General features: G+C 30.1%; 1 protein-coding gene and 1 long non-coding RNA gene across 9 annotated transcripts in view; one reads left to right on the top strand and one right to left on the bottom strand.

Moving 5' to 3' along the window:
- Positions 1 to 16,808, bottom strand: part of Nbea (neurobeachin) — a 702,149-nt gene that overhangs the window by 525,729 nt on the left and 159,612 nt on the right. For 6 of the 7 annotated variants that reach the window (XM_004854743.3, XM_087199596.1, XM_013075842.3 and 3 more), the window contains exons 11-13: positions 13,812 to 13,920; positions 4,127 to 4,279; positions 2,806 to 2,974 (exon numbers count right to left, since the gene is read on the bottom strand). In XM_004854743.3, the coding sequence (XP_004854800.1) occupies positions 2,806 to 2,974; positions 4,127 to 4,279; positions 13,812 to 13,920 (431 nt within the window). Of the gene's footprint in view, positions 1 to 2,805; positions 2,975 to 4,126; positions 4,280 to 13,811; positions 13,921 to 16,083; positions 16,190 to 16,808 lie in introns of all 7 variants that reach the window. The other variant, XM_087199600.1, reaches the window with a different exon arrangement.
- Positions 1 to 16,808, top strand: part of LOC147821705 (uncharacterized) — a 48,507-nt gene that overhangs the window by 7,162 nt on the left and 24,537 nt on the right. For both annotated transcript variants that reach the window (XR_015446696.1, XR_015446695.1), the window contains one exon: positions 8,927 to 9,144. This is a non-coding gene — a long non-coding RNA (uncharacterized LOC147821705). The remainder of the gene's footprint in view (positions 1 to 8,926; positions 9,145 to 16,808) is intronic.

Here is a 16,808-nt window from a genome sequence, read left to right as displayed (position 1 = left end):
AAAGAAGGAAAAAATGCAAATGGGGCTTTTGTAAATAAATAGGGGAAGAGGGGTTGAAGGGAGGACTGAGGAATAGGAAAAAAGGAGGAATCAAGATAATCATGTACAGGTGCATGATGAATGTGATCAATATGTATACCTAAACGGCACCAATAACAATTTTTAAAAAAGGAATATATTTATAAATAATGAGAACATAAAAGGAAAAAAAGCCAAATTAAAAAAGAAATAATAAAGATTAAATTTATGATGGGGTTCTGTCAGTGGCAGGCAATAGAAAGGTGTGACGATAGATGGTAACATACAGTCTACTGGCAATGTTGTATTTCTTAAGTTTGGTGATGCTAAATGAGGTTTATTTTATATATACAAATATGTGTGTGTGTTTATACTACTTGTGTTTATGATATTTTTGAAATATCTGTAATTTGAAATAGTTGAGTATATATTCTTTTTTGTATTAACAGAGAAAAAGAGGTAAAAAGAAACCTAAGACTGGTAACACTGGCTTCTTGAGGAGTATTAACTTTATCCATAAATCACTGTATTATTTCACTTGCTACCCCAAACATATGTTACTATGATATTTTATCATATATAAATGTTTTTAAGGTGAACCATATAAAATAATAATTTCAGAGATGAAAGTCTTAAGCCAAAGTTAAAACCTAAAAATCTTACTTCTCCATCTGCGTGCCTATACCTCTGTAATAGTCTATGAAAGCTATTATTATATAAATTACCTTCAGTGCCCTTTACGGAAGCATTTTATTTCAAGATGGTATTGGAAAAGGTTGTCATTTAAAAACTATATATTTCAAGGCAAAATCTCATATTTGACCAAACAATAAAATTAATCTCAGAACAATTCAAATATTAAAGTAAAAGAATAAACTATATCATAAATAAAAGAAATGGTCTTCCACTTGTTAAGTCATTCTTCTTTAAAATATATGTATTGATTCTCTCCACTTTCCTCTCCTGGAAATGGCTGAGCCAGGGGGCCACAGAGGCCAGGGTCCTTAGGAGGCAGCAGGAGACAAGAAGACTCCACAAGGTTTGACAGAGCCAAGGATGCCACTGAGTACGGTGTGACATTCAGGATCAGCAGGGCCAAGGAGTGAGTCAGGAGGGTGGTTTATTGCCAAAGAACAATGGGGCTGAGGTCGCAAAGAACATTCTGGCAATATTAAAACTAATAAAGTGATGGCACATATGTTCAAACATTAGTTTCATGAAGTATAATAGAAAATATATAAATATATTAAAGATAAGGGGAGCTAGACTTCTCACTAACGGAAAACTGTAAATATAAAGACTAGACTACACTGAGATATGTGATTTTAGACTAGGTTTAAGGTATTGGTGTGACTACAGAGGGACAATATAGATAGACACTTTTGGATGTATATCTATACATACATATGTACATAGATATAAACATATTTTCTATACCTGTCCATTAAGAGTACATAGACATTTAAGGAGCAAGAAGTGCACTGAAAATCTAGGATCTTTGTTACTAAAAACTATATCCACCAAGCAAAGAAGCAAACATAAAACCTTTTGGAAAATTATTGGTAAAAACTTTATTCACCAAGCAAAGAAGCACACCTAAAACCTTTTGTAACTTGACTCTTAAAAAACATATTCACCAGGCAAAACAGAGTTTCTCTGAAAAACAGATGATTCCAGAGACAGGACAGAAAAGTATACAGTAATATGAATGAAGAACATCTTGCGCCAGAACATAAGGAAGTAGTACAAAATTATAGACACCTGTCATAGAGACCTAAAAGACCATGTCAAGAGTCCTATTGACCAAATATCTGACAAGCATCAAAATTAAGACAAAACCCAAGGGGTTAGTGAACTGCAGACTGTAAGCCTAATCCAACATGTACCTGTTTCTATCAGTATCATTGGTACAAGGCATACACATTCATTTACATAATGTCTGTGGCTACTTCTACAATAAAATGGAAGTGTTACCTCCTGTAAAGAGACTTCATGGAAACATAAGCCTAAAATACTTTCTATATGGCTATGCAAACTAATAAATATTTTGGAAAGCATAGCAATTTGGCAGCTGTCACAATAACATCAATTTCAGTAAGAATTATCTATAATTTAAAACAAGTAGAAACTTTATTAAAGAATAGAATATTTATATAATTCAATGTATTTCTCTATCACATATTAGCTACAGAGAAGAAAACGATAATTTTATACTGAAGACAAAACCCTAGTTAAACGTTCAAAGGTAACATCACACATAAGAGGACAACTGAACACCATATACCTCCTTGACATGATACAATGAGACAGAATGACTACTGTATTACCACTTAAAAAAATGAAAAACCTGAAAGCTAGGCATGGTGGTATATGCCTGTAATCCCAGCAGTCTGGGAAACTGAGGCAGGGAATTACCAAGTTCTAGCCTGGCCTTAGGCAATTTAGAGAAACCCTATCTAAAAATAAACAGGGTTGGAGAGGTAGTTTAGTGACAAGACTGATTCCACTAGTCAGAGTGCATAGGGGAGGAGGAAGATGGTGAGAGGTAGAGGGGAAAGTAGGTGAAGGAGGAAAACGGTTAAGATGAAGACTATTTCTACTTTCCTTTATTCCAAAATAATTTAACACTGAAAAAATCTCAACTTTTTAGAATAGACTATTTAAATTATTTCTGTCTTCTTCATAAGGAATAAAATAGTCAAGAGTGATAATTTCACAGTCATGCACTACAGCAGAATATGCAACAATCATAGGAAAGTGTAAACATAATGGTAATTGTATACTTACCTAATCCTTTAGGTGTAATGCCACTGCTGTCTGCAGGATTAATAACCCAGTAGTAATATTTTAGTGTGTGCATTAGCTGTAATACTGTTCCTACTCTGCGTATGGTAGTATAGATTGTAGCTGTTCCAATAAACTCAGCAGACAAATAAGTATATAGAGAAAGTTGAACCTAATAAAAATATTAGCCAATCATTAAAATAAATGTAAAATATCAAGTGTCTTAAGTATAAATTTCATTTCAATTCAAATATAAATTAGTAAAAGCCAAGAAATGACCATTTATTGTAAGTTTAAAAGTCACTTTTTATAATTATGTATATTTTATAAAGAAAATAATCAAAATCAACATCCAAGTAAAACTCATTTTAATAATCTTTATTAACTAATAATCTAACTAAGATAACCTATCTAATAAAGATAATAAGTACTAATAATTTTAAATTATTCAATAATTTAATTGAAACAGATAGGAAAATCAAATAGTTTTAAAAGTCAGCTACACTAAAGCTTTTAAGGAAAATACATTTTACTAGCTCTTAGTTTACATTGCTCTTCATAGGAACAGAATTAACATCAGTTACCTGTCCTAGTATATCTAAAAAAATACTATTGTCAAATTTCTCAAAAGTTTATGTAATTTCAAATTTTCTTCAGGTACTACTATAGTATATAGTTGGTTTTTAGAATTTGACCCAGTGACATAATGACAAATTAAACACCTTGTTGAACAGTGAACAAACTTCAGATTTGGATTTAGTCCAGTAAGTCATAAGGTAAACTGTAACAAAAATCATAACTTAAACATTATCTAACCAGGTATATAAGACATTTTAAAAATATAAAATATAGACCAGAATGAAAAATATCCCTCTTATTAATTTCAATTAGAGTATCATAGGAATAAATTCAGGAATGTGAAATAGTAAGACTTGTATTTATTTTCTATAAAAAAATCCATTTTGTCCATTTTTATTTAAAAACATGTTATTTACATGTCATGATATAAATTCTATGTTCAAAATGAAATCAACTATTCAGTCAAAATAATCATGTATAATCAATGCAGCAAATTCTCTTACTCGAAAAGGTATGGAGCACATCTAATAATATCAGAATGCACTCTTAAAACCAGTTCAATTTTTAACTATAGTTTCATTTATTTTAATATTTCCATATTTAATATTTATTTCTGATACTAATCCAACCGCCTTTGATTGACTATAAAATACACAAAAACTTCATGTTTTCTACTAGATATTTTACATTAACTATAATTTACAACATTATACTAAAATAAAATGAATGAGCATAAAATTCAAACCTTTGCAGGTGTGTGTATCCAAATGGCCGGGTTGAATAAAATGTGATCACAAAGCTGCTTCAGCAAAGGAGCTCCATGAGACAAACCATCAAGATATTTTGCAAAAGATAAAAATTGCTCCAAGACAGCTCTAGTTATATGAACCCTTGATGACTAAAAAGAATAGAAATTATAGCTAAAAATATCCATAACATCAAATTGTGTAATTGCTAACAGCATAAGTATAGATGAATTTTTCATACGTTATCCCTAATAGTTTAAATACAAAATTTTATATTTCATTTGTTAGTAAAATTTTCATTATACAAGGAAACCTAGTATTTTAGAATGTTTCTTTGAGTAGTTTATCTGAACTTTCTGGACAATTACAAATAAATAGCTCAGGATAAATATATAAAGCTATTCTTAGCTCAAGATAAAGAAATACAATGATGCCTATGACTGCAGCTAGTCAGGAGGCTGAGGCAGAAAGGTCACAATTTCCATGCCACGCTGATCAACTGAGTAAGATCTTGTCACAAAATAAAATAATAACGGAAGAGGATGTAGTTCAGTGGTAGACTATTAACCTAACATGAGTGAAGCCCTGAGTTCAGTCACCAGTACTGCAAAAGAGGAAAGAAGGGAAGGAGAAAGGGACTGAGGGAGCAGCAGAGGGAGTGAGCTATAAATAAATTAGAATAAAAGTCTAATGACAAAGGAGATCTTAGGCAGAGAAATTAGAGTGAAATAAATAGTAACAATAGGAAAGAGAAGTACTTTCACTCAAACTAACCCCAAACCAAAGTGAAAACAAATCAACACTACAATCCACTGAATTTTTTCTTTACAAGAGTTCTGCATTCACAAATGCAATACACCTTGTTTTAGCATAAACCCTTCTGACCTATCCATAGTTTCTGAAAAAGCAAATCTAACACTCCTCAATATACTGTCTTCATTTGGCTTTCGTTATCCTCAAATTATTCCTTGGTGTCTTTTGCTTAAATACTACTTATTTGGTCCTCTTCTCTTTACTTGAATGATGCACTGTACTTCTACTAATTCATTTATTACTACTTGTAGCTGGGTATTCCCATCATGAATTATGAAATGCTGTCACCAAAATATAACCTATTTCCATTGGTATTTAAGTAGTAAGAGTCTCTGAGTCAAACTAAACCATAAAGCTTTACTCTCTAATAAAGATCTACATAGCTACTGAGCACTTAATATGCTGCTAGGCCAAAATGAGATGTGCTATAAGGATGTATAATGATTTTGAAGGCTCAATATGAAAAAAATGTAAAACTCTTATTCTTTTTTATTGACTATGGTATATGCTGAAATAATATTTTGGATGTATTAGGTTAAATGAATATATTATTAAAATGAATTTCACTTCTAACTTTTTACTAAAACATTTTAAGTTATGTATGATGCTTGCGCTATACTGTATTTTAATTGAACAATGCTACCCTGGACTATAATTTGATGAAAAAGTTACAAGATATAAAAAATGCTCTTGATAAAAGACAATAATTTAAACTCAAATTTCAAAAACATTTTGTCCTACACAAATCTTTTCTCCCTCATTTTGTAATCCTTTTTATAGTATAATGTTCTCTCCCATGACAGGGTAATTTACTTACCATTTGACCCTGAAGTACACATCACATTTTACCTTTCTCACCATTTTCCACAGATTGAAGTCTAAACATCAGTATATAGAATAATCAAGGTCTACAAAGACTAAAACTGCCTTACCAATTTTAACTCCTAATATGCATTATTTACAATCATCTTGCTCAGAAAAAGGGCAATTCAGTAAATCTGACCTAAACATGCATTTTTGTACTGCTACATAAAGTTTACAAACTCAAATGATTCCAAGTAGTTAATAATGTATGGATCAGGGAAAGAGACAAGAAAAAGTGCTGAGGCCTGCTCTGTGTAACTAAAACTAAAATTCAAAACTAAAAACCTTTTTTATTGAACCAAACAAAATTATTTCTTTGGATCAATTTTACCCACAATACACCAGTTAGCATCTCTTGCTTTTTCCTGATGCCCACTAAATATTTAATCAATAGCTTTACATTCATTTTCTTTATCTTAAAGGCAAGTAGAGCTCAAGAATTTCACTTTAGTCACTTAGAATACACAGTATACATAACGAGTACTTACTATTTCACAGTATTCATCTTGACACCGTGAAAAGAACAGTTAACAAAACTAAAGACAAAATAGAAGAAAATACCTGGCCTTCTAGAACTTACATTTCAAAAGAAGATAAACCAAAGATATAAAGTAAATAAAATAAAAAACTAAAATGTGCAACATGCTATATCCTAATAAATGCATGGAAAAAATCATAGAGCAGATAAGAAATTTGCAGAGGGTATTTAAGAGGCTCCCACTAAGTTCATTATGACTAGGATAAGAAATTTGCAGAGGGTATTTAAGAGGCTCCCACTAAGAAGTTGGCATTTTATTGGTTCATTATGACTAGGCTAACAACTTTATATGAACAGGATTTTGTTTTTGATTAAAAAATATCAATGGTTTCCATATATAAGAGTGAATATGTGGTACATGTCAACCCAAATATAGAATGGTGATTACCAGAAGTTGGGAAGAGTGGTGTGAAGAGTAAATAAATAAGTGTGAATTTGGTCATAGCACACTGTGTTTATTTATACATTACACTGAACTCAACAGGTGTGATTTAAATATCACATTTAACTGATCAGTGGGCTGGGGATTTAGCTCAGTGGTTTCGCTGCCTGCTGAGCAAGCGCAAGGACCCAAGTTCAATCCCCAGTACCAAAAAAAAAAAAAACCTATGTGAACTGATTAGTATGTACAATTAACACATGTTGATTGAATATAAAATATTAAAAGACATAAATGATATATGTAGCTTTATAAATATCTTAATGGACTTATTTATGAAATAAAGATACTTATTTTCTAAACTGAAAACAAAAACCCAAATGTTTAAACTACAGCAAGAAAAAAAGTCAGTGGTGCTTAGATAAGTAGCCTACAAAATTCAAATAAAACCTTAAAGCATAACTTAATATGAAAATTAAGAAGAGATGGAAGAAGTGATCCTAACAAATATTTAAGTTATTAAAGGATGAGGTTAAAAAAAAACAATATTTGAGTACAAATGTAAAGAATATACAAAAATCATAGTTTAAGAAACTTCAATGAAAAAAATATAAAACATTACTTTCTAAAATATATTGTTCATAGACAAAATTAAAACAAAATCAATGGTTATTTAAAACTTCACCCAATTTTTTCACTAGTTATAATTTTAAATAGTTTATTTTATATACTTAGTTCTAAGAACATGATCTGATACATTCTACTTTTATGCGCTTAAAAATTTGAAAGAGAATACAGTTGGATCTTGTTTCTAAATATTCTGAGACAAGGCCTTCTCTTAAAATGATTATTTATCATATCCTTTTTTAACCCCCAGTATTCATTATTGAAGCCAAAGACTTCGAACTGAGGTATGTTCCTAGCCTATTTTTATTCGAGTCAGGGTTGTGCTAATTTGTTGAGTCACACCAAACTTGTGATTCTCTTGCCTTAGCTTCCTAGAATGCTTGGATGTCAGGAAAGCACCACCAAGCCCAGTTTGTCATGTGCTTTTTTTGCCCATTTTTTTATTTCATGGAGGAAACAAACCACAAAATTTTATAGCAAGAGAATAATAGTTAATAGTTTATATCATTATCTTCAAAGCAGCTACTCAAAGTATAAGACATAGACCAAAAATGTTCTTACAGAAAAGAAACAGATAACACAAAACTCTTTTCAATGAACTAAGATAAAACTGTAGTATACAGGAAACAAATTACCATATATATTACAATATCTTTGAAACAACAGAATATGTAATTTGGGGAACTTTATGAACTCTCTATTTTCTATTTATCTCTCTTCTATTTTGTTTTCTCTCTCTCTCTCTCTCTCTCTCTATATATATATATACATATATATACATACATATATATATATATATAAATATACTCACAATAGAAACCGTGATATTTAAGCTTGTGTATCTGACTTATATCACTTAACATTGTGTTCTCAAGTTGCATCCATTTACCTATGAATGTATGACTGCCTGAAGCACTAAAATCTAATACAAAAATCAGGCTGATGATGAGGATCACATTCAAGTGAGGAAGCAATTCATAATTTACAAAGAAGTTTTGAACTTGCTCTGTGTCACAAATGGTAAGCTAAAAGCACCACATTAAGGCCTTCTACATTGATTTAAAAAAAAGGGTGCTGCTTTTGCTTATCAATTAATCCTATTTAACAGCAGATTTTAGTTCTAAAATTGATCTTTAAGAAATATTTTTTTAAATTATGCTTTACTGGCCTACTCAAAATCCTACTATACATGAAATGTATGTTCTCTTCAATAGCATGTTACTTTCACCTGTAAATGTATTTATTCCTTTTTCTTGTACTGCTACTAGTTACTCATAAATCTTTTCTTTCCTGATATAAAAATGATACTCATCCAACTTTTATTCCTCTAGTCCCTTTCCAAATTCCTCAGTAAATGTTTAACTGAATTCAAAAAGAGAGTAAGATTATGATAGACATGAAAAAAAAACACAGATTAGGAAATAATAAAAGAAGATACTTGTTTTTAAATGTGTTTATTTTCATTGACTGTCTTAAATATTTTCTATTTTGGTATTTGCTTTCATTTTGTCAAGTGAAACTATTTTTAAAGAGATTAATACTTAGATTAATCTTTAGTTACAAATCTTTAAACCTTAGGCAATAGCATAATGTGAACCTTCTAGAAAATGCCAAATCCTAGAGTTTGAGACATATGACAACATGTAATGGAAGATGTGATTTTAAGAAGTACTATATAAGACAAGACTAAGCATATTTGGAAATGGAATATGAAAGGAGGAAAACAACTCTAGAACTCCAAAAGAAGCCAAATAGGAGCCCTGGATGTTACAAGGAGAAACTTCCATTCAATAAAGGTAAATCTTCTCAACATTTAGATCAGTTCATAATGTATGTAATGGGTTGCCATAAATGGTTATTTTTATTGCAAAAAATTTTCTAAATATAAAACATGCATGGCTATATATTAAATAAGTTGTAGAAAATTATTTTAATTGGGAGAGGTATATCAGAAAATAGGTAAACCTCAATATCCATTTTGCACCTCTCAGGACTTCCAGAATGAGCTCCAATGGCCTAATTCAATCATATTAATCATTTGTTGTTGTTTGGTGGGAAGTACAATAATTCACTCAGAAATCCAACATCAAAATTTACCATTTTCATTAAAACATGTTGGTTCAAAAGTAGGTAAGACCTACTTACTGACCAATCAAATTAGAGAGAAGAATCTTGTTCAGTAATTGGGAAAATGGAGTACTCTTCCTCTACAATCTCAATATGAGGATTTCTATCACACAAACCCCTTAAGTGCCTATTTTTAAGCAGAAAAGATACCACGTACAACACAAAATCAATATTGCAAGTGGCATAAGAGAGACAGATAAAACTTGCGTGCCTGATGACACTACTGAGAGTATGATAACCCAAGCCTGAAGCCCAATTTACTAGATATATTTTGTTGGCTCTTCAACCTAGGATAGAGCTAATTCGATGCTTGGGAATTTCACCTATTGGTTTTTAGTAGAGTTTAACTAACTGGTGATATCAGTATGAAGTTAAAGGCCAGAAAAAAAATATTCTTGGCTCATTATATACCAACTCAGTACATTTCCTTTATTGAAGACCACATTCCAGTCAGGAACCCTATGCTACAGCTACAATACTTTTAGAGTTACACTAAATACTCCTTTTTCCTGTCTCTTAAACCATGCTGCGTTCTCTGAACAATGCTCACAACTTTTGAAATAGCTTTGCATTAAACTCCTCTGAACAACCCAGGTTGAGTATGCCATCAGCTTCCTGCCAAGAGTATGATGGATAAGTCACTCATCAATAGACCCACTATGTCTCAGTTACATCAGCTAGTGTATTTAATTTTTAAGGTACTCTGAATAAACTTTTCTATAAATGGAAACCAAAAACTTGTATGTAACTTATCAATTAATCTCTTTAAGTTTTCTTCCAGCTCAGATTTTGGCAAAATAAAACATAGCCTCCTAAAGTTTTTTTCATGAAACAATCTAAAAGCAGTTAATAAGAAAGGATTTTATTAAATTATCTTTCCTAGATACCTAATACAACTTCTATAACAAAGAAACAAAAGCTAGTTGACCTGCTATTAGTTGATAAGAAATTTTAAAAAGAAATCCCATTACCTATACTACTATCCTTGCCACCAATTCTTTAAAAGTGAAACAGTGTAAGGCATCACCCCAAGATAAGTGAAAAAGATATTCTTTCTAGGTAACCAGGTAAGCATTCATTTAATCCATTCTACAAATACTTATTGAGGCAGCTACACAGTGGGAAAATGATGTTTTCAATGAATGGTACTGGATCAGCCAAATACATATAGGTGCTTCTGAAATTATGATAGTTAGATACTAATAAATTCACTATAAGTTAAAAATACATTTAAAACACCTAATCTACTGAGTATCTAACTCAATAACATAGCACACTATAAAGTATAGGTTGTTCATCCTCCTGATTGTGGGCTTATTGGGAGCTGAGGCTTTGCTGCCACTGCCCAGGCATCAGAAGGCTATCACTACCCCATATCTATAACAAGAAAAAAATCAAAATTTAACACTCAAAACATGATTTTGGTTGAACAATGTCACCACCATAAAGGTATAAACTCATAAGTCAAACCACCAAAAGTTGGTAATTAATATCTGTATGTAGAAAAAAAAAACCTTGAACTTATATCTTATACCATAGATAAAATTCAAAATTCAATTCCAGATGGACTATTGCTATAAATGCAAAAAGAAACAAGATTTAAAGTAGAAACACAGGGTCTAAAATAGGCTAATCAAAAGAGAACAAAAAATGTTAACATATATATACACACATATATTCATCAAAAAATACTACTGAAGAGGGAAAAGACAAGCCAAAGAAGAGAGATTTGCACTACATATCTAATGATATAAATAGAATTTCCACATTATATAAGAATGACAACTCAAAAGAAAAATGAGCAAAAACTTTAAACAAGTACTTAACAAAAGAGGATAACCAAAGTACAAAAAATATATAAAAATATCCAATTCTCATTAGGAAATACAAATTAAAATATGTGCCCTATGCAATGGAATATTTTTATAAATCATAATCTAATAAGGTCTTATTTTTCTAAAACAATAAAAACTCCTACATTCAATAATAAAAAGACTAATGTTGATGTTTATAACGTGCAAAGTATGTGACCATATTTCTCCAAAGATATATCAAACAGAAAAAAAGAACATTAAAATAGCTAATAAACACATGAGAAAATGCTCAATAAATATCATTAGAGGTTCAATAGATTTGAATGCATTGGAAATGCAAATTTAAAAATTATAGATCATTTCATACCCACTCAGAGTGCTATTATGAAAAAGATAAACAAAAGAAGGGTTGGCAAAGACATGGAAAACTTGGAACACTCAAATACTGCAGGCAGGTATATAAAATAATGAAATCACTTTAGAGAACACAGATTTAACCTCAAATGGTTAAAAAGAACACAAGAAACTGACTTCTAAGGTATCATCCACTCAAGAAAATGAAAACAGAACATTCACAGAAAACTCCTGTACATGAATATTACAGCACCATTATTCATAACAGACAAGAGATGGAAATAATGAGTTTCCTACAAACTGACAAATGGAAAAATAAAAATATATACATATATGGAATGTAATATCACTCAGCCATAAAAAAATATATGTTATAAAACAGATGAACCTTGAAATTGTTATGCTAAGCAAAATAAACCAGAAACAAAAAGACAAATAGCTGGGTGTGGTGATGTAAGCCAGTACCCAGGAGGCTGAGAAAGGAGAATTACTGCAAGTTTCGAGGCCAACCTGTGCTACACAGTGAGTTCAAGTCCAGGCTGAAACTACATAGTGAGACAAATATTGTATGATTCTACCCATATAAAATATCTAGAATAAGTAAATTCATAGGGAAAATAGATTATTGGTCTTCTAGGGGTGGGTATGTTGTACTGATAGACAGAAAATTGGTAAAGCACATGAATAAGCACTTTACAGTGAAGACAAATTCTTCTATTCTGATAAATAGAAAAGCATGCCCAATCAGTCAAAAGTCAGAAAAATGTGCAAATTAAAACCATGCACTATTTTCTAACCATTAAAAAATGGCAGTATATTTAAGAAAATATCAATTTCTTAAAAAGACAGAACCCTATTTTACTTGATTTGAAGGCTTTTGGTAGTATTTCTAATGTTAAACAAGGTTTTAAGTATAAAAGAGTTAATTTTATAATTATGCTGGCAATTTCTCAGTAAATAGATGAAAAGAATATTTTACAAAGATCCATACAATGGTCCTGCCATGCACAATGATCTGACAAAGACATTTATAAAATCCAGTTCATATAAAATGCAACATAATTTGTATCTCCAAAATAATTCTTAATGTACTAGATATAGGAAAATAGTATTCCATCATTCTAAGAAAGTAAACTAAATGGGATAATGGAATTCTAAGCAGTGTTGCTGAGGAAAAAATGTTTCAATAAAGTAACAGCACCAATTATCAATCAGCTTAATAATCTACCACTCCTCAATCACCACTCTCAAGGAAGAGCAGCACAAGTTTCAAAGAAAAGACAGGTTACAAATATTTCAAATGTAATATAACTGAAGGTGAAGTAAAAAATATCTCTAAAAGTCATCTCTATTTTCTCTCCCTAGGTAAAAATTTTCTCTTACTTCAAATCTTATCTCTTTTCTTTCTCAAATCATTTCATTTTCTGAGCAGTTAAGAATATTAGAGTTAACTGATAGGAACAAGAGTTTTTTGAAGGGGAAATAATATTTCTCTTCTTTAAAATAATTCATAAAGTCTCACTTAATTGTTAAAGAAAAATCACATAACACAACCAATATCTTGTGAAATCATAATCAGAAAGTCAACATTCATTACTATAAGAGTACAACTGTGCTAAGCAAAGGAAGGCATTTAAAAAAGGACATAACACGAAAAGGAAAAAACTGAACCAATTCAATTTGTACTATTTATAATATACATTGATATGAGAAAACTTCTTAAATACCCAAATATATCAACTTGAAAGAGAGTGCAAAATATTGTTTTTGTTACTACAAATAAAGATTTTGATATTATAAGTGAAAAATTAAAACAAAAACTGTAAATTCATTTAAAAGAAAATGGCAAGATTTCTAAGAAATTTAAAGACAGCAAAGGAACAAGTAGGAAAAAATAAGAGAAACGATGCCTTGTAACTTGAATAAATGTGTAGATGAAAAAATTTTACTTAGTTTCTAGTTTAACTCAAAATTTCTTAACTTGACATTCTACCAGTTTAATTCCATGTCTACATTTATGTCCAAGTCACAATACAAAAACATTATTGAATTAGCAAACAATATGATCACAGTCAATAGAAAGGGAAATTATAAATAACATAATTAGTGATTGCCAGTTGTCCAACTACAAAAGCTGCACAATAAAACCACCAATACATATTACTTACCTTTTCAAGTAAGTAGCCAATGACTAAAAATCCTTTTCCACCCAGCATCTGTTCTTGCATGGCTACTGAACTTTTAAGCAGTTCAACCAGGAATGCCAAAAGAGTAGCACTGCATGTAAAGTACAGATAATTTAATTTTGTAATCATTAAATGTTTATTATAAAGTGTTTCATTTCAGTAATTTACTGTGCCAAAAAATAAACAAACATAATCAAGTCTAATTTCTATTCTGCTGACAAATGCTCCTATATCTTACATTATACAAGAACATATCTTTTCACAAGCATAAAACCTAGTTTTACCCTTTTTCAAATTAAATATAATCAAAAGATAACCATATGTTTTTCTATTCCACAGGTAAACATCAGTTTATTTATATGGATGTATTTCCTCTTTCAAGTAAATGTAACAAAAAAAGACATTTCCACAGAAAGGCTTATTTTAATGTTTGTTAGAATAACACACTATCATAGATAAATTTAAGTGTGCATGCAATATTGTTTCTGAATACACATCATTTTTAAAGAAATGTATACACCTAATGTTTGAAAAACACTGTCAGAAAAAATATCCAGGGAAATGTATAACATATTTATAACATATTTATATCTATACATGCTTTCAGAAAAGTTCACAAGAACAAAAAAAATGGCACATGTAATACAGAAATGAAAACTATCAATTAATTACAGAGGATATAAATGAACACATAATAGCACACAAAGATGTGGAACAAAGAGTAAGCACTTAGTATGTCTTTTGAATGAGTGAATGAAGAAACAAAAAAAAAGACTGCACTGAATTAAGCTTCAATGATGTATTTCTTCACAAAGTTACATAATTTGAAACAGCAGCACTGATACATGAATATAGTTTTCCTAAAAATAAAAATATATTTCTTCATTGTATGTGCATCCTATACTTTAAAATAAATTGCTACAAGCCAGACTTTATCAGAAATTAAAGTTTACCTAAATTATTTTATAATTTATCCTAAATTATCTATATTCATAAGATAAAGTCACAAATATCTAAATACTGTATGTTTTAAACACAATAGAACTCATCCTTACAAGTAATTTAAAAATTTTATAATGAGGAAATACTGAAAATTATACAAGCCCAAAACAAATCTTAAATTATTTATGCCTCTGAATTATTCTAATCATTCTAGCTTCAATAGGATTGACATACTTCTCTGATAATGCTATTTTTGTTCAAATCAGAAATGTTCTCATAATAAGAATTCATAGCAAAATTATCACTATCGTTATTATAAAAAAAGATATTTTCTTGGACTACCTTATATCAGAAAAAATATACTATCCAGAAATAAAACACTTTATTACATGAAATTAAAACTTCAATTGTAGCAACTAGCCCTATAACCTTAACCACAAAAAAATAAATTAATATTACAAATCAAAGATATCCTTTTACTTAGTCCTTAAATGAAAGATAAGCACTTCTAAGAAAAACACAACTACCAAAGAATTCATTGGAATTTTTTTAAATGTTTCTGTAAAGAAGCACAGGTATTAAGCAATCTGTTCTATTTCAAATGAATTGCATCATAGTAAAGAGCACTTCACACGTAATCACTTAAAATGATAATACATATAACACTTCTGCTTAAATATTGGGAAAAAATAAAGAAAATTACAGCATAGAAATTACACAATTTCCTAATCTTTTCATGGAATTTTTACCTACACATAAGTTAGTGAGTGATACTGAGGCAAAGTGAACTGCTAAACATCAGTACTGCCAAAAAGAAAGACTAGAAATGCCTCACAATGGTCCCTATCGTCTAAGAGAAAACACAAAATGGTACTTAGAATAAATCACCCTCCTATGTAATACCATACAAAATTATAAGGATGCCATGGACTTTTCTTTTAATTCTTTTATGTCAGAAGAATTAGTCATTCTCAAACATCTAATGAATTAAGTTAGACATCTAAATATGATAGAGTTCCATTACAAAAACAGAAATATTAATTTTATTGCAATTCTTAAATCTTAACACATAACTATGCTATCCATAAAATGTTAATTTCACTTCAAGATTTACCATGAAAACAATTAAAAAGCCAAATGCATTCACTAACCAATGTATTCTTAATTTATGCCTAAAGCCCAATGCAATAGAATACCATATCTTTCCAAAAAAAATCTTAAAAATAAAGTGCATTTGACATGGTGGGTGGAATAGTAAATAGATGGCCATCTTCGAAGAGGTACATTTTCAAACATAATTTAACAAACTTACCAGTAACTAAAATGCATCGGATTGCTGCAGGGCTCACAATAAACTTGCAAAATTCTGTGTACTGCCATACAAAATTTCTCTCCATTCTTGCCTATTTCCAACTCCCCTAGATACAAAGGCAAATATAAAGGATACTTCAGCCCATTCCTATATCTCCTACAAACCACTTCCTGTCTAGAACACATCAGTTCATCTGTAGAAGATCTAAATAGATAGGATAATCCAGAAAGCAACTAGTTGTGTCAGCCAAAACTAATATATACAACATAGAACATTCTCTTGAAAAGTATAGCAATACCTAGGAACAGATTGTCAGAGGAGTATTTTATTTTATAGACAAAAAGTGTACTGATTATGATATAATATAAAATTGCTAAACTTTTCAATAGACAATACTATAACATGTTCTCTAAGAAGCAAATCTACTTCAGGAATTGTTAATGGTTTTGAATCCTATCTCCTTTTAAGAAAAATTATACTAAGAATCTATTGTAGGTTTCTTTCTTAAAAATAATTACTATCTTCTAATTTTAATAAGCTATAAATTAGGACATAATATTTAAGTATCATAAAAAATGAAGGCTAAACCTTAGGAACAACATGAAAGAAATGAGCTTTCTGGTTCACATTCTTAACAAATGCCTCAATGTCTCGGCCCACAAATAGCTGAGAATATGAAGTAACTATGGATAAAGATAATTAACTTTTAATGCAAACATATACTG

This window comes from Heterocephalus glaber, unplaced genomic scaffold (genome assembly GCF_053883595.1).
Source record: "Heterocephalus glaber isolate CG9 unplaced genomic scaffold, H.glaber_assembly_v1.0 deba00001720, whole genome shotgun sequence".
NCBI lineage: Eukaryota > Metazoa > Chordata > Mammalia > Rodentia > Bathyergidae > Heterocephalus > Heterocephalus glaber.
The sequence above is the reverse complement of the archived record's forward strand: the minus strand, read 5'-3'. Positions and strand labels throughout refer to the sequence as shown.